Source organism: Bufo gargarizans, chromosome 4 (genome assembly GCF_014858855.1).
Source record: "Bufo gargarizans isolate SCDJY-AF-19 chromosome 4, ASM1485885v1, whole genome shotgun sequence".
NCBI classification, from domain to species: Eukaryota; Metazoa; Chordata; class Amphibia; order Anura; family Bufonidae; genus Bufo; species Bufo gargarizans.
In genome coordinates, this window is record NC_058083.1 from 205,964,778 (window position 1) to 205,991,297 (window position 26,520).

The following is a 26,520-nucleotide window of genomic DNA, read 5'->3' on the forward strand; positions in this document are numbered from 1 at the left end:
AAGACCACAGGTTCAGTTCAAGTTAAGGCTCGAAGTGGCAGACCAAGAAAAATCTCTGATAGACAGAAGCGACGAATGGTGAGAACAGTCAGAGTCAACCCACAGACCAGCACCAAAGACCTACAACAACATCTTGCTGCAGATGGAGTCACTATGCATCGTTCAACCATTCGGCGCACTTTACACAAGGAGATGCTGTATGCGAGAGTGATGCAGAGGAAGCCTTTTCTCCGCCCACAGCACAAAAAGTGCTGCTTGAGGTGGGCTAAAGCACATTTGGACAAACCAGCTTCATTTTGGAATAAGGTGCTGTGGACTGATGAAACTAAAATTGAGTTATTTGGCCATAACAAGGGGCGTTATGCATGAAGGAAAAAGAACACAACATTCCAAGAAAAACATCTGCTACCTACAGTAAAATATGGTGGTGGTTCCATCATGCTGTGGGGCTGTGTGGCCAGTGCAGGGACTGGGAATCTTGTCAAAGTTGAGGGATGAATGGATTCTACTCAGTATCAGCAGATTCTGGAGACCAATGTCCAGGAATCAGTGACAAAGCTGAAGCTGCGCCGGGGCTGGATCTTTCAACAAGACAACGACCCTAAACACTGCTCAAAATCCACTAAGGCATTTATGCAGAGGAACAAGTACAACGTTCTGGAATGGCCATCTCAGTCCCCAGACCTGAATATAATTGAAAATCTGTGGTGTGACTTAAAGAGAGCTGTCCATGCTCGGAAGCCATCAAACCTGAATGAACTAAAGATGTTTTGTAAAGAGGAATGGTCCAAAATACCTTCAACCAGAATCCAGACTCTCATTGGAACCTACAGGAAGCGTTTAGAGGCTGTAATTTCTGCAAAAGGAGGATCTACTAAATATTGATTTCATTTCTTTTTTGTGGTGCCCAAATTTATGCACCTGCCTAATTTTGTTTAAACAATTATAGCACACTTTCTGTAAATCCAATAAACTTCATTTCACTTCTCAAATATCACTGTGTGTCTCTCCTATATGATATATTTAACTGACATTTTTTATCGTAACAACCAACGATTTATACAGGAAAATCATGACGATTAACAAGGTTGCCCAAATTTTCGCATCCCACTGTATGTAGCCACCTTAACTACAACCCCCCCCCCCCCCCCCCCCCAAAAAAAATGTGGGGAAATGTTTTTAAGATACATGTAAACATCTCAGCACACATTGCAATGAAAGTAGATCTTATATTTAGTCATATACAAATATATAAAAGACAACATCTGAGTAATCTACAAATTGAATAAAAAACTGAAAAAAATAAACACTGTTCAAAATCTGCAGCAGTAGTCACTCAATATTTATGAGGTCAATATTAATAGACTATGCAAAAAGTTATGATTGTAGCAACAAATATATCTGAAACAAGCAGTAAATAAAAACCTCCCATAAAAATGAATGGTGCAGGAGCTGAAAGGGTTTCAATGTAATTGTGCTTACCTGCAAAATAACATTTCTTATTTATAGGGTGGCGAGACATCCAGTTTTAGGCCGGACAGTCTGGTTTCCTGGCTCCTGTCCTCTGTTCAGTGCAGGGCCTCTGGCAGCAGCATTGCGCTGTCTGAGTGTGAGTTGCAGCAAAAAATTGACTGACTGGGGCTTCTCGAACTCCCAGTCAGTCAGTAGAGCCAGCGGACATGGCTCTCTGTGGCTAAAGGTGAGAGAAGCACTTTGGGCTCTGCACAGCTCACCTTCAGGTCTTCACGTACTTTTTTCTCCCCCTCTTTTGCTGGCAGCAAGGGGCATGGCTTACATGGTCTACAATGTCCAGATTTTATGGGTAAAACAAGTGGCCACCCTACTTATTTAGCATACTGAAAATGCTGTAAAAACCAAAACCATAAATCAGTCCCCAAAAATTGCAGCACACCCTCTCCTACTATGTGGAGGATTATAGCTCCATTCTTTGGCATTATGACCTGAACAGCACAGATCTGGAGAGGCATCATGACCAGCATACCTCCCAATTCATGAAAAATGCATGGAAAGATGGCATCAGCGGCACACATTATTACAATGAGCCACACCAAGTGCCTATCTGTACAGTATATGCTCAGCCCCCCTTGTACCCTCAAACAGTAATAGCGTGACAAACTCAATAAGAGTACCTCCCTATGGCACCACCTTGTTGCCTCCACATAGAATGATGGCCCCTTAAGTTTCCCCCACACAGTATGATGTCCTCTTAAGTGCCCCAACACAGAGCAGAGTGCTGCCCCCTTAAGTGTCCACCACATAGTATTATGTCCCCATAATTGCTCACATAGAGAATAAGGCTCCCTTAAAGGCTATGTACACCTTTGCTGACAATTTTTTTAAATTATTGCATTGTATTCATTTTGAGGTAAAACGTTTTTATTTTTTTGGGGGGCTTTATTAAAAATATGGCATCTTTTTTTCTGTACAGATCTGAAATGCTCTAGTAGCATCCTTTTAGATTTTCTGTCTTTTCCGTCAGACCACAAGCTGCCAGACTCCTTATGTCTGCTCTCTGACTTTATAAACACTCATTATAGCTCAGTTCTTACCTTACTGATAAGAATGTGGCTTAAATAAGTGTTTATGAATTCTTAGTAGTTTAGAGTTAAGGGGGAACATTTATTATACTGAAATACATTTATATTAGGAAATACACCTATAGAGTGAATGGGACCGGAGCAGACTTCCAGCAGCATGGTGGGCTAGCGTTAGCACGGATCTGCCAGGCTGTTCACCCGCCGGAACAGCCTGCCGGACCCTGCTGCCTCCAGTGTGAAATTAGCCTTCAAGTGTAACGGTCATATTTTTTTTTTATTTGCCACTTTATTGCAGCTAGGCATGTATAAATGAATTAGTCTGTCAATGATTGTCAAAAGATCTGTAATTACCTTATAATAACCGCTTTCATTAATGTACTCTGTCCCTTTCCACTGCTCCCTTAAAAGACAGTTGCCATGGCTTGTCTGTCTACAGCTAGGAAGACTGAGGGGTGGTCCTTTACACTGAATGGCTGCATTATTCTTCAGAGTGAGGAGGCGTGTCTCTCAGTAATCCAATCTGATTGACTGGCAGGGAGCTGCTGGCTACAGCAAGTGTGTACTGTATGTGAAGTGAGGGAAAGCAGTTTTGTCCTCAGAGAACTGGCAGAGGAGCCATCTTGAGAAGGTCCTCATATTGTAGAGGTTAAAACAGCCGTAATTAAGGGAAAAACTCAGAGAAAATGTGGTATGTGAAGAAACTAAAGATTGCCGAATGCGTAATGCTGCAGCAGGAGTAATATATGCTAAAAAAAAAAAACATTTTATAAAAACATGGCGGTTACACTTTAAAACTGACGATGACTAAAGTGCATTGAACATTGTATTTTTGTCTTATTTAGGAGGAGAATTGAACATTCCATGTGACGTTTATTTCTCCTACGTAGAGAATTCATTTACTGAGATTGGATGGACAATAAATGGAAAGAGTGAAGGAGACTTTACCGATCCTAGAATACAAGTTAATGAAAGGTAAGATAAAAAAAAAGTCCATCTTTTACTGCAAATCCCAATTGCCTTGTTTCATTTGCTGATCTGAACATCAGTGATTACTTTTATTAATAGGGACAAATAATTCCAATTTCATAGAACAAAAACAGATTGTGTTTTAATGCCAGTTTCTAATCAGTTTTTCTGGGTAAAATCAGGTACAGCATGTCTACATTTATAATGCTAAAAATTATGTTTATGAATTACATTTCTTGAATTCTAGTCTTTGTAGTAATAAATACTTGAATCTGCATGGCACTGCTAATAGGTCATTATTGCAGATAAGAGAGCATATACTTCAATTAATGTCACACGTGCACATATAACCTTGGATAAGGCTTCGGGTGAATACTATATCAGTCACTCTTCTTTCATGCTCGGCTGCATTTTTGCAAAAAGATTAGCAGCTAGTCTTGGCTCCACAGTAACTAAGTAATTGCCATTTAAGATGATTGTCAGTCGTTTCCTTAGACCTCTTCATAGGATGTTTTTCCCAACTTTTTGTCTATTTATGTTGCTGTACGAATATAGCTGGTCATTTATAACCACATATACACCACTTTTGTGGCGTATATCTGGCGCAGATTTGTTACACAACATGGTGCGGCAGAATCAGCGATTTTTTCCCCCACTCACGCCCGATCAAAAAAAAGTGGGCGTCGTATGGGTGGGGAATGGACAGGCTGGCAGGCCCGTCTCATTCATCATTCTCTACGCCTGGTTTAGGTCTACAAAATGGTCTAAATGTAAGACAGCTAGGAAGCTGTCTTACATTTAGAATCGGCGGTGGATACACTGAAGCTATGTAGAGACCGGTGCCTCTACATAACTTCAGAGATCCACCACCAGTGCAGGGCCTTATTAATAAATGTGCCCCATAATATCTTAGAGAGGAGGATAGTTTAAAAAGAACGGCTGCAGAAGGTTTGTTATATCTGGGATAGTCTATCCCCTACTGTACATTCTTTAAGCATATAGAACATGTTAATAATTTACAGTACATGGTACATTATTCTTTATAGTACATACTTCACTTGCCGCAGAGCATATTTTTTAAGATTAGGTTGAGGATTATGTCTACCATTGATTGGTACAAAATGTCCTCATCCTTTTAAGAAATAAGGTCTGCAGCATATCAGATGTGTACTATGCATCAGAACTGTTCAATGCATGCTGCAGTAGCTGAAGAACCTCTTTGAATAGATGAGTTTTCCGTGATTTGCAGCAGGCTACATATGTCTTTATGGCAGTACTCATCGCGGTATAATCTTCACGTTCTGACAGAATGTTATTTGGGTTCAGATATTATTTACAGAAGGTCCATCAGCAAGTACTATACAAAAGCAAGTTTCAGAGAGCATTGTGATGAAAGTAAGACAGCTACCTTATTTCATTGGGAGCAACCAGTTGTTGTAAAAGCCTTATTCACTCTAAGATAGTTCAATGTTGGAGGTGGGGGCAGATGTACGGTCTCATCTAAGAGATAATGCCGTGTATGAAGTCATATTTTTATGGCAATGCTCCACGAGAATAAGCAAATTAGCTCCTACCAGTTAGACTAGAGGCACCCACAGCAGTGTTTTGGGGTCCTTGCACCTTGTCAGTGCAGAACAGGGTGCTGGTCAGCTGATTGAGGGGCCTTAGATGCAGTTCTGGGTATTGTTTCACTTTGAAGAGACACACTGGTGATCGGAGATTTTTTTAAAAATAATTTTTATTTTTTAGCAAATTAGTTCATGTAATACACCACTATGTCTCTTCAATTATATGTGATGTGTAAATGACAAAGGTATTATAGCAGTGATACCTTTATTGGATAACCAGACAAATTCAGTTTGCAAGCTTTCATAGCACAGAGGCTCTGTCATCAGGCAGTATACAAATGAATGACTGTGAGAAAGGCGTTTGTACAAGGTAATGTACATAGCATTACGATAACACAGAGCAATAAAACTTATAAGGGTTTTCCCAATTCAAACTTTCATGAAAGGTGCTGGTCCCACCTGCTCCTATGTCCAGAATTGGCCCCCCAAAGTGAGGGAGACCATTCACTTCTATGGGAGTTCTGAAAATAGCCGAGTACGGGCTTAACTATCTCTGACAGTCTCAAAGTGGTGAATGGAGAGGTGGCCGTGCATCCACGGTGCGCTCTTTATTGACTTTTATGGGACTTCTCGCTCGGCTATTTTTGGAACTCCCATAGAAGTAAATGGTCTCCCTCACTTTGGGGGGCCAATTCTGGACATAGGTGCTGGTCCCACCTGCTCCTATCATGAAAGTTTGAATTGGGAAAACCCTTTTAAGTTTTATTGCTCTGTGTTATCGTAATGCTATTTCACCCCATGTACAAACGTCTGTAACATCATTTAAGAGTTGAGCCTTTCTCACAGTCATTCATTTGTATACTGCCTGATGACAGAGCCTCTGTGCTATGAAAGCTTGCAAACTGAATTTGTCTGGTTATCCAATAAAGGTATCACTGCTATAATACCTTTTGTCATTTACACATTTCATATAATTGAAGAGACATAGTGGTGTATTACATGAACTAATTTGCTAAAAAAAAAAAAATCTCGGCGCACCACTGTGTCTCTTCAAAGAGAACTGCATCTAAGGCCCCTCAATCAGCTGACCAGCACCCTGTTCTGCACTGACAAGGTGCAAGGACCCCAAAACGCTGCTGTGGGTGCCTCTAGTCTAACTGGTAGGAGCTAATTTGCTTATTGTCATGGAGCATTGCCTGAAAAATATGACTTCATAGACGGCATTATCTCTTAGATGAGACAGTACATCTGCCCCCACCTCCAACATTGAACTATCTTAGAGTGAATAAGGCTTTTACAACAACTGGTTGCTCCCAATGAAATAAGGTAGCTGTCTTACTTTCATCACAATGCTCTTTGAAACTTGCTTTTGTATAGTACTTGCTGATGGCCGGCAACCTAATAGAATAGCTCTCTCCTTGTCCATAATAATAATGCGGCCAAATATAGGACGTTTTCTATAATTTTGCGGATGGCACAGAACGGATCTGTGGATGCAGACAGCAGATGGAGTGCTGTCAACATCTTTTGTGGCCCCATTGAAGTAAAAGGGTCTGCTTCCAACCCACAAAAAAATGTGGACCCAAACCACAGTTGTGTGCATGAGCACCTAGGAATTAAGGAGATCTGGAGTCAGTCTAATGGGGAGGAGAGCGGGATCATGTCCTTGTATTGGGTCGTAAATCCAGGTGTTAGATTGAGTCCTCTTTTCAATGACTAGAACATTACCAGAATTTTCTCTCCCTTCTGGTCTGAAAATTGCCCTTCAGTATTAAAGGGGTTGTGTCATGAAACATAGTTTTTTTTTTAAATACTTTTGTAATTGCATGTAAAAATTTAGTATAGCCAGTGAGCTATTCAATAAGATGCATCTGTATAGCGCCACCTGATGTTTGGTATTTCCCCTTTTTTTTCCGTCTCGCTGAGCTGTTCAAACGTGCTCAGTTTAAATCTTCATTTACCACCAGCCATATGTTCTGCTGGAAGCTGTGGCAGTTACAGGTAGAGAGCTGCAGCAGAAAGGACACACCCCTGAGCTGTTAGGCTAAGGATAATCTAGCAGAACAATTGGAGCAGTGAATGTGGAGATCTCTGGATCCATGTGAGGTTCAGGGCTGGTTCTAGCTTTGTTAGAAAGGTATTATCATGTACTATATGATGTCTGATTTTCATTTTTACATCAATCACGGGATAACCCCTTTAAAACCTTTTAAGTCTATGTACACCTTCAGTGTCAATTTTTTGTGTGATTGCACAATCATGAGTGTTTATAAGGTAAGAGATCAGAGATAATTAAGGAGCCGTCAGCTGAGCTGCCTGATGGAAGACGTCGAAAATTATGATTATGGTACTAGAGAATACTCAAATCTGCACAGACGGTGGTTAAATTTTTTAATAAAGACCAATTAAAAACATAATTTTTAGCTCAAAATGAGTACAATGCAATAACAAAGAAATTGTCCCAAAAGGTGTACATAGCCCTTAAGTCTGTGATACTTTGGTCTGGTCTAGAGAAGAATTTCCCAATAAGTGTTATATACCTATGTAAATTCATCCTTGAATGGAGATTCTGCATGGTTATCATGATATACATGCCATCACTGGGGCACTTTGTGCATTGTATCGTGTACACCTCATTGGAGGATGCACATGAGAAATTGTTAGTTATTTTGTATTGTCTTTGTGTGTTGGGTATGTGGACGGTGTCTGTTCAGAGTTGGGTACAGGTTTCCCATTTTTTGCTGTTACAGAGGAATGTGCCTATCTCTGATGGTAATGACAGGGAAAGTTTGACCAGGAGATTCAATAAGTTTGGTGTTTTTTTTTTTTTGTAGGAGAGGTGGATGTTGGAAAACATGTTTGTCTATTATCTCTGTGGAATATAAGCTTGAGATTGGCAGCAATTCTCCTAAAGATGCTCATTCTGGGGTTGTAGGTGAACAACAATGGGCACCCTGCTGTTGTCCTCTTTTTGTTTTTAATTCCAGAGGCTTCTTTTTGGAATCCGTGGCTCTGTTGATATGTTCATCTTTAATCAAACTGTACTCCTCAGTGTCAGCAGATGTTTTCTGTCTTCAGTGTCTGAGCAAATCTGGATATATCACAGAGCTTGGCTGTAAATGATGGACTGAAGCTGTCCCATCTTAGGTGTGTTGGACAGCCTGTAGACTGATGTCTGTATGGTATTATTCTTGATATACAGTATATAGTTGTATGTAGGAAGTTGTCATGCCCTGCTTAGACGGTGTGCGGATGTCTGTCAGATTGGCGGCACGTGTCTAACCTTTTGTTTGTTTTGGAATCATTCTGGATCTGCCTTCCTTCAGGTGCTCTTGGTGGGGTCATTGGCTTAAATTGCCTTCAATCCCAGAGGGCCGTGCGGGTTATAGATTTCAGAGGAAGGAAGGAAGGAAGGAAGGAAAGGGAAGGAAAGGGAAGGAAAGGGAAGGAAAGGGAAGGAAAGGGAAGGAAAGGGAAGGGAAGGAATGGAATTCCTGTCCACTGTGACTGCCATTACTCAGCAGTTTTGTGATGGTGTCAATTGATGCACTGGTTGACTATATGCAGGGATTATCCCTAGAGGTTGCGGATCTGCGTAGTTCGGTCACACAGTGTCAGAGGGTTCGGGCATCAGATGCAGGTCAAATTGGTGGGGAGCCGAAAGTCGCTCTTCCCGAGAAATTTACAGGGGGTGCAGATGATTTTATCCGCTTTAAAGAGTCATGCAAATTGTATTTTCGACTGCGTCCATTTTCGTCAGGTGATAAAAATCAGAGGGTTGGTATCATAATGTCTCTGCTTAAAGGGGACGCGCAATCCTGGGCTTTTTCTCTGCCGCCCGCTTCTCTGGCCCTCCGGTCGGTGGAGGAATTTTTCAAAGCCCTGGGATTGATTTACGATGACCCAGATCGGGTCTCGATGGCAGAATCTAAATTGCGTAACTTACTACAGGGTAAACATACTGCAGAGGGTTACTGCGTAGAGTTTAGGAGATGGGCTACTGAGTCGGGGTGGAACGACCATGCGTTACGTAGTCAGTTTTGTCAGGGGTTATCTGAAAGGTTGAAAGATGCCCTGGCTTTTCATGAGTACCCGGATACGCTAGATAATGCAATGTCTTTGGCTATACGGTTGGATAGACGTATCAGAGAGAGGTGTAAGGGTCCCTCCGTGCAAGGGATCCCTTCTGCATGTGGTTTTGTCTCACCTGCTGCCCAGGGTGATATTACTTATAACTCTGGGGTACGGGAGGAACCCATGCAGTTGGGTCAGATATCTTTTCGTTCTGGTAGGAGAAACTTTAGGAGATTACATAAATTATGTTACTACTGTGGTAAAAGTGACCATCTTGTTTTTGCTTGTCCTTTTGTTAAATCACGTGATGATATGAAAGAAAAAGAAACCGTCCTGACTCTTGGTAGCGTGAATGGAGTAGTGGAACAAGCAAATATGCAAGCTCCCTGTAATTCCCGTTTTCTCCTTCCAGCCATGGTGGCGCTAGACTCAAGAAAATTCTTTGTTGAGGTATTCATTGACTGTGGTGCTGGGCTAAACCTTATTGACTTTCTTCTCCTTCAAAATCTGGGTCTAAGTACGTGCACTTTGGAAAGGGAGATTCTGGTGTTTGCAATAGATTCTTCACCTCTTTCTCAAACGAGTCTCACTCGTATTGCACATAATATTCAGTTGAGGTTGGGTGATTCACATGTAGAGCTTATTTCTTGTTTTGTCATGAGGAATTTGCCTGCTCCTTTAGTCCTAGGTTTACCTTGGTTGACAAAACATAATCCAATTATTGATTGGCAGGCAAGACAAATTATTGGTTGGGCAGAGTTTTGTTCGGAGAATTGTCTTGGCACATCTATCTCTGTGGTGTACACTGCGGTTCTACCTCAATATCTCTCTTGCGGAGGTCTTTTCGGAGGATGGGACCCAGGAATTGCCCCCTCATTGTGACTATGATTGTCCAGTTAATCTCATCCCAGGAGCTAAGTTGCCAAAGTCTCGCCTTTACAATCTTTCCCAACCTGAAAGAGAGGTCATGCGAAAGTATATCGCCGAGAGTTTGGCAAAAGGTCATATTAGGCTATCTAAGTCTCCGATGGCAGTAGGTTTTTTCTTTGTCAAGAAAAAGGATGGATCACTGAGACCGTGTTTGGATTTTTGGGAATTGAACCGTATTACGGTCCGGGATCCGTATCCCCTTCCTTTGATCTCCGACCTTTTTGATCAGATTGTTGGTGCCAGGGTGTTCTCCAAGTTGGATTTGAGAGGGGCCTACAATCTGATCAGAATCAAGGAAGGGGATGAGTGGAAGACGGCCTTTAATACGCACGAGGGGCATTTTGAGAATCTGGTTATGCTTTTTGGGTTGACGAATGCGCCAGCGGTATTTCAGCGATTCGTCAGTGACGTTTTTCATCACTTGGTGGGGAGGTTCGTGGTGGTTTACTTGGATGACATTTTAATTTACTCTCCTGATTTGAAGACCCATCAGGATCATGTGAGACAGGTTTTGACGATCCTTCAGGAGAATAAGTTATATGCCAAATTGGAAAAATGTGTGTTTTCTGTGCAGGAACTTCAGTTTTTGGGATATCTGCTTTCCGACTCTGGTTTTCGTATGGACCCCGAACAAGTTCGGGCAGTTCTGGAATGGGACCGACCAGAGAATCAGAAAGCTTTGATGCGATTTCTGGGGTTTACTAACTATTAGAGAAAATTTATTCTAAACTATTCCACCATTGTTAAACCTCTGACTGATATGACAAAGAAGGGCACTGACGTCTCTGTTTGGTCGGAGGAGGCATTGCAGGCCTTTTCGACTATTAAGGAGTGTTTTGCGTCTGCTCCCATTCTGGTGCAGCCCGATGTGTCTCAACCATTCGTGGTGGAGGTGGATGCATCAGAAGTGGGGGTGGGAGTGGTGCTGTCGCAGGGTTCTTCTCCTGGCAAATGGGTCCCGTGTGCTTTCTTTTCCAAGAAGCTCTCAGTCGCCGAGAGGAACTATGATGTGGGAGTTAGAGAGTTGCTGGCTATAAAACTGGCCTTTGAGGAATGGCGTGGAGTTGGCTTCTCACCCCGTTACTGTTTATACGGATCATAAGAATTTGGCTTACCTGCAATCTGCCAAGCGTCTGAACCCTAGACAGGCCAGATGGTCACTGTTTTTTACCAGGTTCAATTTTGTTGTCATTTTTCGTCCAGGGGTCAAAAATATCAAGGCAGATGCGTTGTCTCGCAGTTTTCCTGGGGGAGGTGATTCAGAGGATCCTGCTCTGATTTTGGCTGACGGGGTTGTGGTTTCCGCCCTGTATCCCGAATTGGAGATGGAGGTGTTGGGAGCCCAGGAGGAGGCTCCTGGTTCCTGTCCCCCAGGGAGGTTATTTGTTCCCAAAGAACTGCGATACAAGGTTTTCAAGGAACATCACGATACTGTCCTTGCCGGACATCCTGGTGGTAAGTCCACCTGTGACCTTGTGTCCCGGAGATTCTGGTGGCCCAGGTTACGTAGGAGCATTGAGGATTACATGGCAGCTTGTGAGACCTGTGCACGATCTAAGGTTGCTCATACTCGACCGGCTGGTTCACTCCTTCCTTTATCTATTCCGTCTCGTCCTTGGACACACTTGTCCATGGACTTTATTACGGATCTGCCGAGTTCCTCGGGGAAAACAGTAATTTTGGTGGTAGTTGATCGTTTTAGCAAGATGACTCATTTTATATCGTTAACTAGTCTGCCTAATGCCAAGACTCTTGCACAAATTTTTGTTGACAATATCGTGAGATTGCATGGTATTCCTTCGGATGTGGTTTCTGATAGGGTCACGCAGTTTGTCTCCAGGTTCTGGAGGGCGTTCTGCTCTCGGCTTGGCATTCAACTTTCGTTCTCTTCGGCTTTCCGTCCGCAGTCGAATGGACAGACGGAGCGTACTAATCAGAACCTGGAGACCTACTTGAGGTGCTTTGTGGCGGAAAATCAGGAGGACTGGTCCTCATTCCTGCCCTTAGCGGAGTTTGCTTTAAATAACCGTAGACAGGAATCCACGGGTAAGTCACCATTTTTTGGCGCATATGGTTTTCATCCTCAGTTTGGTACCTTTTCTGGGACTAGTTCCTCTGGGATGCCAGAGGAGGAAAGGTTTTCTTGTACCTTATCCTCTATCTGGCAGTGGATACAAGTGAATTTGGAGACGATGGGTGAGAGATATAAGCGAATGGCTGACAGGAGACGTGTGACTGGTCCGGACCTGTGTGTAGGTGATCTGGTGTGGTTGTCCACTAAAAACATTAAATTGAGAGTGCCATCTTGGAAACTGGGTCCAAGATTTATCGGCCCGTACAAAATATCTGCGCTGATCAATCCAGTAGCGTTTCGACTGGATCGTCCGCAGACTTGGAGGATCCATGATGTGTTCCATAGATCTTTATTGAAAAAATATGTGAGACCAGTGGAACCATCGCCATTGCCCCCTCCTCCTGTTTTGGTCTATGGGAATTTAGAGTTCGAGATCTCCAGGATTCTTGACTCTAGAGTTCTTCGGGGTTCCCTTCAGTATCTGGTACACTGGAGGGGATACGGCCCCGAGGAGAGGATGTGGGTTCCGGCACTGGAGGTCAACGCCAGCCGACTGGTTAGGGCTTTTCACAGAGCCCACCCGGATAAGGTTGGTCCGGGGTACCCGGAGGTCACCCGTAGAAGGGGGGGTACTGTCATGCCCTGCTCGGACGGTGTGCGGATGTCTGTCAGATTGGCAGCACGTGTCTAACCTTTTGTTTGTTTTGGAATCATGCTGGATCCGCCTTCCTTCAGGTTCTCTGGGTGGGGTCATTGGCTTAAATTGCCTTCAATCCCAGAGGGATTGAAGGCAAGGAAGGATTCAAGGAAGGAAGGAAGGAAGGATTGTCTGTTCCAGCTCAGATAAGTTTGATTTCTGTTTCTGTTGTTTGCGGTCTAGGCTATTTGTGTGTCTTCTGCCCCTTCTCCCCTTCCACCATCTCAGAGATTCTAGGGTGTTTGCAGTCCAGGCACGAGGACACTTCATTCCTACTATCAAGGTCTGAATGTGGGCTTAGCAGCATAGTGAGAGAAGTCAGGGATGTGCTAGGAGGTGACCTGTCCTCAGCATCTAGCCTAGACACTTGTGTATTTGGTTGTCTGTGTATCTGAGTTCCTGTCCGCCGTGACAGAAGTGTATCTGATTTGGAGTAGTTCAGAGTCATTCTTATGGTTTGATGAAAATTGCATTGCAGGTATATGTACTTCCCAAATGAAGAGTAATGATGATGGAGCACATACCTGGTTAGTTGTAGGGCTGGCTCTGTGGATAGGCCGTCAAACATACTTTTTACTAATTAGCCAATAAAGGTAGCACTTTTATACTTTTGTATTTTTTTGTGTAAACATATTTAACATCACTTAGAATTTTCTGTCTAACAAGGCACCACGCTATTTTTGCTATCTCTTAAATAAAAAATGGCACCTTAAGCTGCTTCTAGGGTATCTCAGACAACCAGCCAGTTCCCTGCTATGTATTGATGAGGGGCAAGAACCCCCGAAACAGTGCTGTCTACAGATGAATGTCTCTTGCTTGGCGGATAAGAGCTATTTTGCATATTAAAAGTCTCCAGGTACCATTGTGTCTCTGAAAATGAGAAATGGTACAACGCCTTTCCTCAGAGCTGCTTCTGTGGCATTTCAACCAACTGACCAGCACCTTTCTTTGTACTGATGAGGTGCAAGTACCTTGAAATAGTGTCTGCAAGTTGGGTGTTTCTGGCTCGGCTGGTATAAGGTAATTTGTATAATTCAATGAATATCAATTAATATTTTTCGGACATAATTTTTGGTGTTCATATCTTGTCACTTAGGTTTTTCTGACATTTATCATAAAATCTTACAGCTTGGTTTGAAAAATTAAATGTAAAGACATGTTAGAATCTTGTTTTCCTCTTAACCTTGGAGTGAACTTGTTGCCACATGAGCATGTAAGCATAAGGGTCTTACTCCTGTTTGTACCATTATGAGTTAGAAAATGAAATGATGCAAGGTTTTCTCATTTTCTTTAGTGTTTTATTGGATGCGATCCTTCCTGGAGCCAAGGCCATAAAAAAGGAATTACGGATCAAAAACATTACACCGGATGAACTCAAGCACAACTATACTTGCACTGCAAGAAACACCTTGGGGGTAGTCTCCAGGCAAGCACTTGTCAAAGAGAAAGGTGCATAAATATACAGTAAACAAGTTGTTGTATTATTTTTATTATGATAGTACTTTTTAGAAAGTATTTTTCACATTAAGGGAAATGCTTGTCTATATAATTGAAAAAAAAACACCTTAGCTTGTCTAGAAGAAATAATGCATACCGTAGAGTAGCTGAATATCTGTCTACCAAACGACTGCTTGATTTAATGGGTTACAAGAATAACTCTCTAAAGGCTTAAAGGGGTTGTCTCATCTCTCCATTACTAAGGCTAGATGAGACACAGTCCCAACTACCAGTCAGCTGGGAAACAGCGGATGATGCCGGCGCGCTCTGCTGTTTACCGGTTAGCTAGAACCGTCTCATCCTGCCTTAGTAATTGGGAGATGAGACAACCTCTTGTAATGCAGGAGGAGGTAGGTATATTCTTTTTTTACTTTTACGTCTTAAAGGGATTACTGAAAGTAGCCTCACACACAGATCAGTTTTCCGGCAGATGAGACAGATTTCAGTCAGATGAACTGACCATTCAAGCAATACCACTTTTGAGTGATCTTCGTCTGATTGGACAGATTTTGTCAGATATCTGTCCATCTTTTTAGATGGACCAGCAATCGGGGCAAATTATCAGGCATGAATGTTCCTAGGAACACTTGATTCCGATAATTGCCCCAGTACATGTGCTGACAGTTACCTGATGAATAAGTAAACGTGTGTTCATCAGGTGATTCCATTTTTATGTGGCACACAAAATCATTATTTGCCAGCATTTGCCACCAACAAACAATGAATCTGTATAGGGATGAACAATCACAGTACTGATCATTCATCCCTATGCAGAGGGGATGATTACTGCATTAGGGATTCAGCGGTTAGTGGGATACCATGTTCCAAGATAGAATATCTGATATTTACAGCAGCCACCACTAGGAAGAGCACAGAGCAAAGGAGTTGATTACAGCTTCTATAAATAGCAATGGTAAGTGTGTATATTCGTATGCACTGAGCTCCCCCTAGTGGTGGCTGCATGCAGCCAGTTTTGTAATATACTGTGTGAATGGAAGCAGGAGATTTATCAGTGTATTTTTGTCAGTTGTCTGGTATAGATACATTGTGAAATATGATGTTCAGAATGAGAGTCATATATATGAAGCACTTGTTCTACTTTTTCCAAAATTGAATTTAGATAAAATGGAAGGCCAAGGGTGGCTTTACTTTATTACATTTTTTTAGATTTAAATTTCTTCCACCAAGTAAAAAATATTGTAAATTCATTGAAAATCTGAGGAGTCTTTATTTGCAATCCACAGTTTTTATTTTATTCACTTATATAATGCTGACATATTCTGCAGCGCTTCACAGACATTATCATCATTTGCAGTCATCACTGCTTGAAAACAGATCGGTGAAGACATAAAGGAGACATCAGTATGTCTTTGGAATGCCTGGGAGTGATTAACACACATGTACTTTGTAACTGGATGGGGCACAAGGCCCAAATTAAGTTCTGATGTGGGGTCCTTTAACATCTGTGTATACCCCTGTCAAAGGCTGTTCCTTTAAGTGCGAATTAAATGTCTAATGTTCTTGCAAAACTTATTTTGAATGTATATAGAAAATTAACCCCGTAGTGACCACCAATATGCCTTTTTATGGCAGTCACTAAGGGGCCATAGACCAGCCACCGCCTACTTACGGTGGCCTAGTCTAAGCCCAATGCAGCAGAGAGCAGGGACTCCGCTCTCACATTAGAGCTTGGCTCTGGCCCTAATGGCCTGCTTTGGCACTTCTGACGTTTAACCCCTTAGATGCCATGTTCAATAGCGACTGCGGCATCTAAGTGTTTTAGATGTATTGGGCTCCTTCTGTCTCCCATCGGCACCTCGCATATGAGATTGTGGGATGCTGATATATTTGCATAGAAGCCTGGTTCCTACTGAAGGCCCCAGACCAACCTGCAGTATATCTGTATCAAGCTGCACCAGAGAGGTGACTAAGTATAATACTGACAGCATAATACTCTGTACTGTATAAGCAGTGAAGTGTTTAATAGAAGTGACTAAAAGATCACCTGTTAACCACTTGGCGCCACGCTAACGCCGAAAGGCGTCATCTCCGCGGCGCTCCCAGGCTACGCTAACGCCGATTGGCGTCATCTCGCGTGAGCCGAGATTTCCTGTGAACGCGCGCACACAGGCGCGCGCGCTCACAGGAACGGAAGGTAAGCGAAGTGGATCTCCAGCCTGCCAGCGGCGATCGCTCGCTGGCAGGCTGGAGATCCGAATTTTTTAACCCCTAACAGGTATATTAGACGCTGTTTTCATAACAGCGTCTAATATACCTCCTACCTGGTCCTCTGGTGGTCCCTTTTGTTAGGATCGACCACCAGAGGACTCAGGTAGGTCAGTACAGTCGCACCAAACACCACACTACACTACACTACACCCCCCCGTCACTTATTAACCCCTTATAAACCCCTGATCACCCATGATCACCCCATATAAACTCCCTGATCACCCCCCTGTCATTGATCACCGCCCTGTCATTGATCACCCCCCTGTCAGGCTCCGTTCAGACGTCCGTATGATTTTTACGGATCCACGGATACATGGATCGGATCCGCAAAAAGCATACGGACGTCTGAATGGAGCCTTACAGGGGGGTGATCAATGACAGGCGGGTGATCACCCATATACACTCCCTGATCACCCCCCTGTCATTGATAACCCCCCTGTAAGGCTCCATTCAGACGTCAGCATGCGTTTTGTGGATCCGATCCATGTATCCATGGATCCGTAAAAAATCATGCGGATGTCTGAATGGAGCCTTACAGGGGGGGTGATCAGTGACAGGGGGGTGATTACCCTGATCACCCCCTGTCATTGATAACCCCCCTGTAAGGCTCCATTCAGACGTCCGCATGCGTTTTATGGATCCGATCCATGTATCCATGGATCCGTAAAAAATCATGCGGATGTCTGAATGGAGCCTTACAGGGGGGGTGATCAGTGACAGGGGGGTGATCACCCTGATTACCCCGATCACCCCTGTCATTGATAACCCCCCTGTAAGGCTCCATTCAGACGTCCGCATGCGTTTTGTGGATCCGTAAAAAATCATGCGGATGTCTGAATGGAGCCTTACAGGGGGGGTGATCAGTGACAGGGGGGTGATTACCCTGATCACCCCCTGTCATTGATAACCCCCCTGTAAGGCTCCATTCAGACGTCCGCATGCGTTTTGTGGATCCGATCCATGGATCCGTAAAAAATCATGCGGATGTCTGAATGGAGCCTTACAGGGGGGGTGATCAGTGACAGGGGGGTGATCACCCTGATTACCCTGATCACCCCCTGTCATTGATAACCCCCCTGTAAGGCTCCATTCAGACGTCCGCATGCGTTTTGTGGATCCGATACATGTATCCATGGATCCGTAAAAAATCATGCGGATGTCTGAATGGAGCCGTACAGGGGGGGGTGATCAGTGACAGGGGGGTGATTACCCTGATCACCCCCTGTCATTGATAACCCCCCTGTAAGGCTCCATTCAGACGTCCGCATGCGTTTTGTGGATCCGATACATGTATCCATGGATCCGTAAAAAATCATGCGGATGTCTGAATGGAGCCTTACAGGGGGGTGATCAATGACAGGGGGGTGATCAGGGAGTCTATATGGGTGATCACCCCCCTGTCATTGATCACCCCCCCCCTGGTAAGGCTCCATTCAGACATTTTTTTTGGCACAAGTTAGCGGAAATTTTTTGTTTGTTTTTGTTTTTGTTTTTTCTTACTAAGTCTCATATTCCACTAACTTGTGTCAAAAAATAAAATCTCACATGGACGCACCATACCCCTCACGGAATCCAAATGCGTAAACATTTTTAGACATTTATATTCCAGACTTCTCACGCTTTAGGGCCCCTAAAAAGCCAGGGCAGTATAAATACCCCACATGTGACCCCATTTCGGAAAGAAGACACCCCAAGGTATTCCGTGAGGGGCATATTGAGTCCATGAAAGATTGACATTTTTGTCCTAAGTTAGCGGAAAGTGAGACTTTGTGAGAAAAAAACAAAAAAAAATCAATATCCGCTAACTTATGCAAAAAAAATAAAAAATTCTAGGAACTTGCCAGGCCCCTCATTGAATACCTTGGGGTGTCTTCTTTCCAAAGTGGGGTCACATGTGGGGTATTTATACTGCCCTGGCTTTTTAGGGGCCCGAAAGTGTGAGAAGAAGTCTGGGATCCAAATGTCTAAAAATGCCCTCCTAAAAGGAATTTGGGCCCCTTTGCGCATCTAGGCTGCAAAAAAGTGTCACACATGTGGTATCGCCGTACTCAGGAGAAGTTGGGGAATGTGTTTTGGGGTGTCATTTTACATATACCCATGCTGGGTGAGAGAAATATCTTGGTCAAATGCCAACTTTGTATAAAAAAATGGGAAAAGTTGTCTTTTGCCAAGATATTTCTCTCACCCAGCATGGGTATATGTAAAATGACACCCCAAAACACATTCCCCAACTTCTCCTGAGTACGGCGATACCAGATGTGTGACACTTTTTTGCAGCCAAGGTGGGCAAAGGGGCACATATTCCAAAGTGCACCTTTCGGATTTCCCCGGCCATTTTTTACACATTTTGATTGCAAGGTACTTCTTACACATTTGGGCCCCTAAATTGCCAGGGCAGTATAACTACGCCACAAGTGACCCCATTTTGGAAAGAAGACACCCCAAGGTATTCCGTGAGGGGCACGGCGAGTTCCTAGAATGTTTTATTTTTTGTCACAAGTTAGCGGAAAATGATGATTTTTCTTTTTTTTTCTTTTTTCCTTACAAAGTCTCATATTCCACTAACTTGCGACAAAAAATAAAAAATTCTAGGAACTCCCCATGCCCCTCACGGAATACCTTGGGGTGTCTTCTTTCCAAAATGGGGTCACTTGTGGCGTAGTTATACTGCCCTGGCAATTTAGGGGCCCAAATGTGTGAGAAGAACTTTGCAATCAAAATCTGTAAAAAATGCCCTGCAAAATCCGAAAGGTGCACTTTGGAATATGTGCCCCTTTGCCCACCTTGGCAGCAAAAAAGTGTGACACATCTGGTATCGCCGTACTCAGGAGAAGTTGGGGAATGTGTTTTGGGGTGTCATTTTACATATACCCATGCTGGGTGAGAAAAATATCTTGGTCAAATGCCAACTTTGTATAAAAAAAATGGGAAAAGTTGTCTTTTGCCAAGATATTTCTCTCACCCAGCATGGGTATATGTAAAATGACACCCCAAAACACATTCCCCAACTTCTCCTGAGTACGGCGATACCAGATGTGTGACACTTTTTTGATGCCAAGGTGGGCAAATGTATATATGGATGTCGTTTTTTTTGCAAAATTTTACAGCTGAAAGTGAAAAATGTCATTTTTTTGCAAAAAAATCGTTAAATTTCGATTAATAACAAAAAAAGTAAAAATGTCAGCGGCAATGAAATACCACCAAATGAAAGCTCTATTAGTGAGAAGAAAAGGAGGTAAAATTCATTTGGGTGGTAAGTTGCATGACCGAGCAATAAACCGCTAAAGTTGTGGAGTGCCGATTTGTAAAAAAAGGGCCTGGTCACTAGGGGGGTATAAACCTGTGGTCCTTAAGTGGTTAAAGTCCCCTTGTGGGACTAGTAATTGCTCAAAAAAAGTTAGGAGTTAAAAAAAACTCCAACTTAAAAAAAAATACACCTTTTCCCATTTAAAAAAAGAAAAAAAAAATGTTAGTGGAAGAAATTGCAAACATAAAATCCCCACCACATATTTGTATTGCTGCATCCATAATGACCTGCACTACATAATTATCATATAATTTATCCTGTATGGTAAACACCATACTGAAATGCCAGAATTGCAGTTATATTTGTTTATTCACCACCAAAACAAAAAAGAAACCAAATAAAAAGTGATCAAAAGGGTTATTAACCCCATAATGCTAACAATTAAAATTACAAGTCGTCCTACACAAATCAAGCCCTCTCACACAGCTCTGTAGAAGTAAAAAATAAAAGTTATGGGTCTTGGGATGCGGCAATGCAAAAACATGTTTATTCTTTCTTTTTTATGTCTTTATTGTGCAAAAGTAGTGAAACATAAAAACCCTATATGTATTTGGCATTGCTGGAATCATACTATCATACTGACCCAGAGAATCAAGTTCTCATGTTATTTATGCCCCCAAAAATTGCTTGATCACTAAATGTTTCTTTACACGGGACGACAATCTAGTTGATTGTCGGGAAGGAAGCGTTCCTTCCCAACAATCTACCGATCGCTAGCGATTTCCTCCAGCTCCTCCAGAGTATGGGGAGGAGCAGTCGCTATTGCCATCTCTCTTGTTGTTTCCTAACAGCAGATCGTGTTTACACAGCACGGTCTGCAACTGAGAAACGATGATCTGTTGTGCTGCACAAAAGTTCTAATTACCCAATGAATCAACGGTTCGCTATTTCATCGGGTAATCGGCAGTGCATTTACACTGCAAGGTCATCTTTAATGATCGTTACTAGTAACACTCGTTAGCAATAATCTGCCCTTTAGGCCCAAAACAGGCTGGTCACTAAGGGGTTAAGGTGTAATAATTGTAAAGATCTTGAACCTGTTCTGTTAACAATGTGGTCATGTCATTGATATAACCATAGAAATCTGGGATGATCAGCATTTAAGGTTTAGCACTTTCTTGCTGTGCTCTGACCTTTCAACCATTTTGCCGTTATGTAAATGTATTTGTGAACTCTTGACACCTTTTCTGCAAACCTAGCTTCTCACTTTCCCTTGAGAACACCGAGCACTCTCCTTCGCCTTGTCTACTGAATAATTATTGACATAAACAAGGCTAACAAGAAGTTACATCAAGATACATTCAAGCTACAATGTGGATTCTTTTAGACAGCCAGCGCCAAGACATTTTGTAAATCATATGAAAAGGTTCCTTATTCCCACTGGTCATACGTAAAATGGCATACTGTATGCTAAAAAGGCCTCCATATTATACAGTATTGATGTGCACGTAGAAACAAATTTACATCTTTATTACTTTTGTTTATTCGGGTAAATCAGGACAGCCATTGACGCATTTGATTTGAATATATGCTTTGTACCATTATAGACTTGTTATTTTGTCCATTTCTTTGCAGTTGGTACTCCACGATACATTACGGAGCTGGCATGTGGACTGGGAGCAACCCTATTTCTTGTAGTGTGCTTTGTTGTTGTATACCACGTGTACTGGTTGGAAATGGTGCTCTTCTACAGGGCTCACTTTGGGACAGATGAAACTATTGGAGGTACAAATTTACAAATGAAAATACTTTTATGGGAATAGGCTTCTCTTGTCCATGATTCGTATTTGGTACGGAAGTTTAGCTCCGTTCACTTCAGCAGTTGAGCAGCCATACCGACTGTGGACAATAGCGGTGCTGTTTCTGAAAAAATCAACCACAAATGTATTTATTTTTTATTTTCAAATCTAAGTATTACACGTTGCATAATCTGATTACCGTCTATTTTTGGTACTGCTTTTTGTTCCTGACAGTTTTCAGTTTTTTTTCCCAGATGGAAAGGAGTATGATGTGTATGTATCCTATGCAAGAAATGCAGAGGAGGAAGAATTTGTTCTGGTGACACTAAGAGGAGTGCTTGAGAATGAATTTGGCTACAAACTGTGTATCTTTGACAGAGACAGCTTACCAGGTGGAAGTAAGTAACTGCTTCTTTGACAGCTCTTGGTGGAGATCCTATAGCTTATCTTTCTATTACTCATGTGGCTAAACATTTTCTAAGATGAGTTCTCTTTAGATTTAAGACAGCCAGACACATCCTCTATTTATCACTCTGCTGCAGGACCTAGTAAGACAATTCAGTTATTCTTTGGACGTACTTGGACTTATTTTTAGTAGAAAACATATGCTCAGTCGCTGTGACCATCTGGTGAATTAAATATGTGTACAGCAGTTTAGGAAACCATTTAGACTCTCAAGTGGCTAGGTCGAGATTTAGAAGAATGGAAAATAAATGAGCAAACTACAGCATTTTTTTATCTTCATTTAGGTATAATTATTTGCTATGTAAACTTCACTAATCATCTGCACTCTGTTTCTACTCTCTTTTCATCTTGACACTTAAAAATAATGTAGACTAAATTGAATCTTTATGGTGTAGATTTTTTTCAAGATGTGGAGCCTTTAGATTCCCACCAAAGAATTCTGTATGAGAAATGCTGTTTGATTCCTAATAGGAGTGTTCAATTCATGTTACATGTCCATTTTCTTTTCCCAGTCGTTACAGACGAAACACTGAGCTTCATTAAGAAAAGCCGGCGTCTTCTTGTTGTGGTTAGCCCCAGTTATGTCCACCAAGGTACACAAGCCCTCTTGGAGTTGAAAGCTGGCTTGCAGAACATGGCTTCCCAGGGCAACATCCGACTTGTCTTAGTTCAACATAGGTCTATTAAGAATAAACAGAAAGTAAAGGAGCTAAAGCTAGCACAATCGGTGCTTGGTGTCATCAAGTGGAAAGGAGAAAAATCTAAATATCCTGGTGGTAGATTTTGGAAACAGCTTCATGTAGCACTGCCCGTAAAGAAGACCTCTTCAACTAAAAATAGTTGTAGTTTCCAAATGGTTCCCCAGAATCTTGAATTTGGTACAGAGTGTAGCAAGAATGTAATAACTTAAAAGTCATGAATGGTGGCATTATTCAGGCTCTAAAACCAAAGAAACACCACACTGGATTTTTGTAATAAAACTCTAAGTAACGCTAATCTGTGAAATACCGGTAATAGAGACCTTAACCGTTATACAGCCACAACTGCATTTTATGTAGTCCATGCTAGCCCATGAAAAATGCTTCCTTGAAAGAACTTTTCCAGAATGTTCCTGAAACATTCAGAGAAACATTTGAAGTAATTTATTATATTGAAATATGCCTACTTTAGGTGTATATCAGGCGCAGATGGCGACGCAACAGTTAGTGGCACCGCTATCTGCTACTTCTTCCCGCTCACACCAGGTCTGCAATTGTGGGCATTCATCATTTTCTACACTTGTTTTAGGCGTAGAAAATGGTCTAAATGTAAGACAGCTCAGAAATCGTCTTACATTTACAACTACGCCAAAGTTATGGAAAGACCAGCGCCTCTTCATAACTTTGGCGGATCCTCCGACAGCTATGAGGCTTTATTAAGACTGGTGTATAAAATGTGCCCCTTTGTTCTTTGCCTTGAGTTACTGAAAGTGTATGACAAATTTGAATGACTGTGCAGCCAGTATGGATTAAAATATGTATGGCTGTGTCAGCATAATAGTAGTTCACCTGGCAATCATTCTTTCAACGGTTGTTCAACCTTCGACCTACTAATGTGTATAGCCAGCTTTAGAAACCATATGCAGGAATAAAGTTAAGAAAATAAGGTAATCGCCTAATAAATGGTATTAGTCTCTTTGAATGGGCAACATCTATGGTACTTGTTTGTTCTCCTGTGTTTGTGCCCTTTTATCTGCGTGAGATAGGAAAATGTGATTGTAATACCCACCATAGACATGGCTTGATGAGGGTTTGATTTGGAATAGATTGTATAAAATGTAAAATAAGACACCAAAGTCTGACGACTCCTTGACTAGACAAAGCAAACGCCTTGCCTGTAGTTCCATCGCCCCAGTTAACTACAGTAGCATGTGATGGGTAGATCTGGATGACGGCTCCTATACACATCATAAGTGTTCGCCCATACCAGCTGTCCCTTTTTAGCCCTAAAATGCAATTCCCAGTGGAACTTCTGTTTAAAGTGTACTGTATCCTCTAAAAGTAGGATTTCTGAGCGGAAGAGTTGTGTTGAAGGCACTAAGGAGCATTAAAATGATATGAAAAGGTCAGGATGGTTTGAAAGCTCTAGAAACAAATGAAAAGCATTGAGGTCAGACTGAAATCTTTTTAAAAAAAAATGAATCTATGGCTTCTATTTACATTTTTAATACATTCATTACTTTAAAAATCAAATTCACCTAGGGCAACAGTCAAGGCGATTTTAATTCATAAACTAGTCATACTGTATAGACCGAGCAGTAGATGTGTATGACTTGTGACTCAGGCATGTCATAAATGATCAGAAGGTCCATTCCAGGTCGTGACCAGAACCTGCAGCTTGTTCTAGCATATGGGACCCTAATCACTCTGAAGTTTGCGAAATTTTTGATTGATATGGCATAAAAGTCTACATTGAGACAAGCCATTTAAACCACATTGTTGCTACAGTTTCTTAAAGGGGATCTGTCACCAGTTTTTTGCTCCCATCACTTTTAAATCCTAACATCTCCAGCACATGCCATTGAGTCCCCATATTCTTGAGCTCATGGCTCTCCCCGCCCACCTGCTTCTGATTGACAGGTTTTTCCATATAAATCAGCAGCAGCTAGGCGGGGAAAGCCGGGAGCTCATGATTATTCAGGACGCCTCATTATGCACTGGAGCTGTTCAATACAAGATTTTGGAAAAATAGCTGGGCCAATTAAAGAAAGTCAATCTGTCACTACTCAGTGTATTTTTGTGTTCCAGTATTACAAATGCACTGCAGTACTTATTACTATTTATCAAAGTGCTAATTTGGATAGTATACTATAGATGTATAAAAAATGGTGCAAAGGACACCTGGCTTGGTTGCCCATAGTCAGATTGTACCTTTCATTTTTGCAGCCCCCCTTGGAAAATGAAATTACATGATTAATCTGATTGGTTGATATAGGCAACTAAGCCAGTTGTCCTTTACACCAGTTTTGATCAATCTCACCATGTGGTTTGATAGAAACAGTGCATATCTGATTTATTTTGTACATTTCTGTGGTATAAGTTAATGTTTGCAGTCATCATGTAATTGTTTACACACTTTTATTAGATTTATTGTAACTTGCCGAGACAAGGTCTTTGTGGTATGAAGGTATTTATTTGCAAGTGCTTTTTAACTGACGCTGAAAACTCAGAATGGTGGGAAAATATGATAAGGTCTGGGCTAAAAGAGAAGCCTTAGTTTACCTGCACATGGTGCGGCTTTATACGTAAGAAATCCACATGAAATCTGCACCAAAACTGCATTAAAAAGCGCACATAAATTGCCACATAAAAACGCCCATAGATCCTTACTATTTATTTTGTTTTAGTGTGTTATTTTTGCACAGATTTTCAGTTTATGTTAACATCCCCATTGTAGTCTATAGAGAAAACCACTATATATAAGGTGCAGAATCTCACAAACAATTGGCATGCTGCTGATTTTAAAATCCCCATGAAAGGTCAATTTCAGCACTTTAAAAATATGCAAAGTGTACATGAGATTTGTAAAATTTGTGACTCTCGTGTGGGGAAAAAACGCACTGTACCAGCAAAGCGAATGATATTAGGCAAATCTCATATACAGTACAACTTGCTTTTTCTTTTCGTGCGGAAATTCTCCTGCCATGCGGATTTAGAAATCCACAGCATCTCATTTGTATATGCAGTTTTTTCGTGCGGATTTCACGCTATGCAATGCAAGGGTGAGATCTGCAGCAAAACCGCATAAAATCTGCCACAAAAAACGACAAGTAACACATGCAGATTTTCCCTATAGAGAAGTCTGTGGGAAACATAAAAAAAAAACATCCAGAGCATACTGCGATCAAAACCCCCCACCAGGAAACGATCATAAAATGGCCCAAATTTACTAATCCTAAAGATAAAATACAAAAAACAGATGGTAGGCAAAGAGTTATGTGCACACCAACATTATATAATGATCAGCTTTATTTATGTATCCAAAACTTCATACCAAGTATAACAAAGACCCTTAAAAACAAACCCATCTGAGGGTTGTACGATATACAACCACCATCTCACTATTCCCCAAAATCAATACATATAGATAAACAGGTACACACATAATAATGCAATAGGCAAAAATAAATAATAAGAAATGTACAACGCTAATGACCTGAAAAATTGAGAGTACGCCCCATTGTGCACCTGTATCAGGGAGAAAACACCCTACCCATATTGCCAGCAACCTGGCTTCATCAGGGGTGTAAGCATCCACTTGCCTTGTTTGTATTACTTACAGCTGTGCACCCACTTAAATTTTTTTTACACTAATCCTAAAGATGACATAAGCTTAGACAGGCTTACTTGGTTGGCTTACTTTGACAGACAGATTTTT

At 41.8% G+C, this 26,520-nt stretch overlaps 1 protein-coding gene across 2 annotated transcripts in view; it reads left to right on the top strand.

Annotated features, from left to right (window-relative positions):
- LOC122934099 (interleukin 1 receptor accessory protein) overlaps positions 1–23,784 on the top strand; it is a 269,414-nt gene extending 245,630 nt beyond the window's left edge. For both annotated transcript variants that reach the window (XM_044289289.1, XM_044289290.1), the window contains 5 exons: positions 3,401–3,530; positions 14,162–14,316; positions 21,476–21,625; positions 21,894–22,037; positions 22,617–23,784. In XM_044289289.1, coding sequence (XP_044145224.1) covers positions 3,401–3,530; positions 14,162–14,316; positions 21,476–21,625; positions 21,894–22,037; positions 22,617–23,014 — 977 coding nt within the window. In that variant the 3' untranslated portion in view covers positions 23,015–23,784. The remainder of the gene's footprint in view (positions 1–3,400; positions 3,531–14,161; positions 14,317–21,475; positions 21,626–21,893; positions 22,038–22,616) is intronic.
- The last annotated feature ends 2,736 nt before the right edge of the window (positions 23,785–26,520 follow it).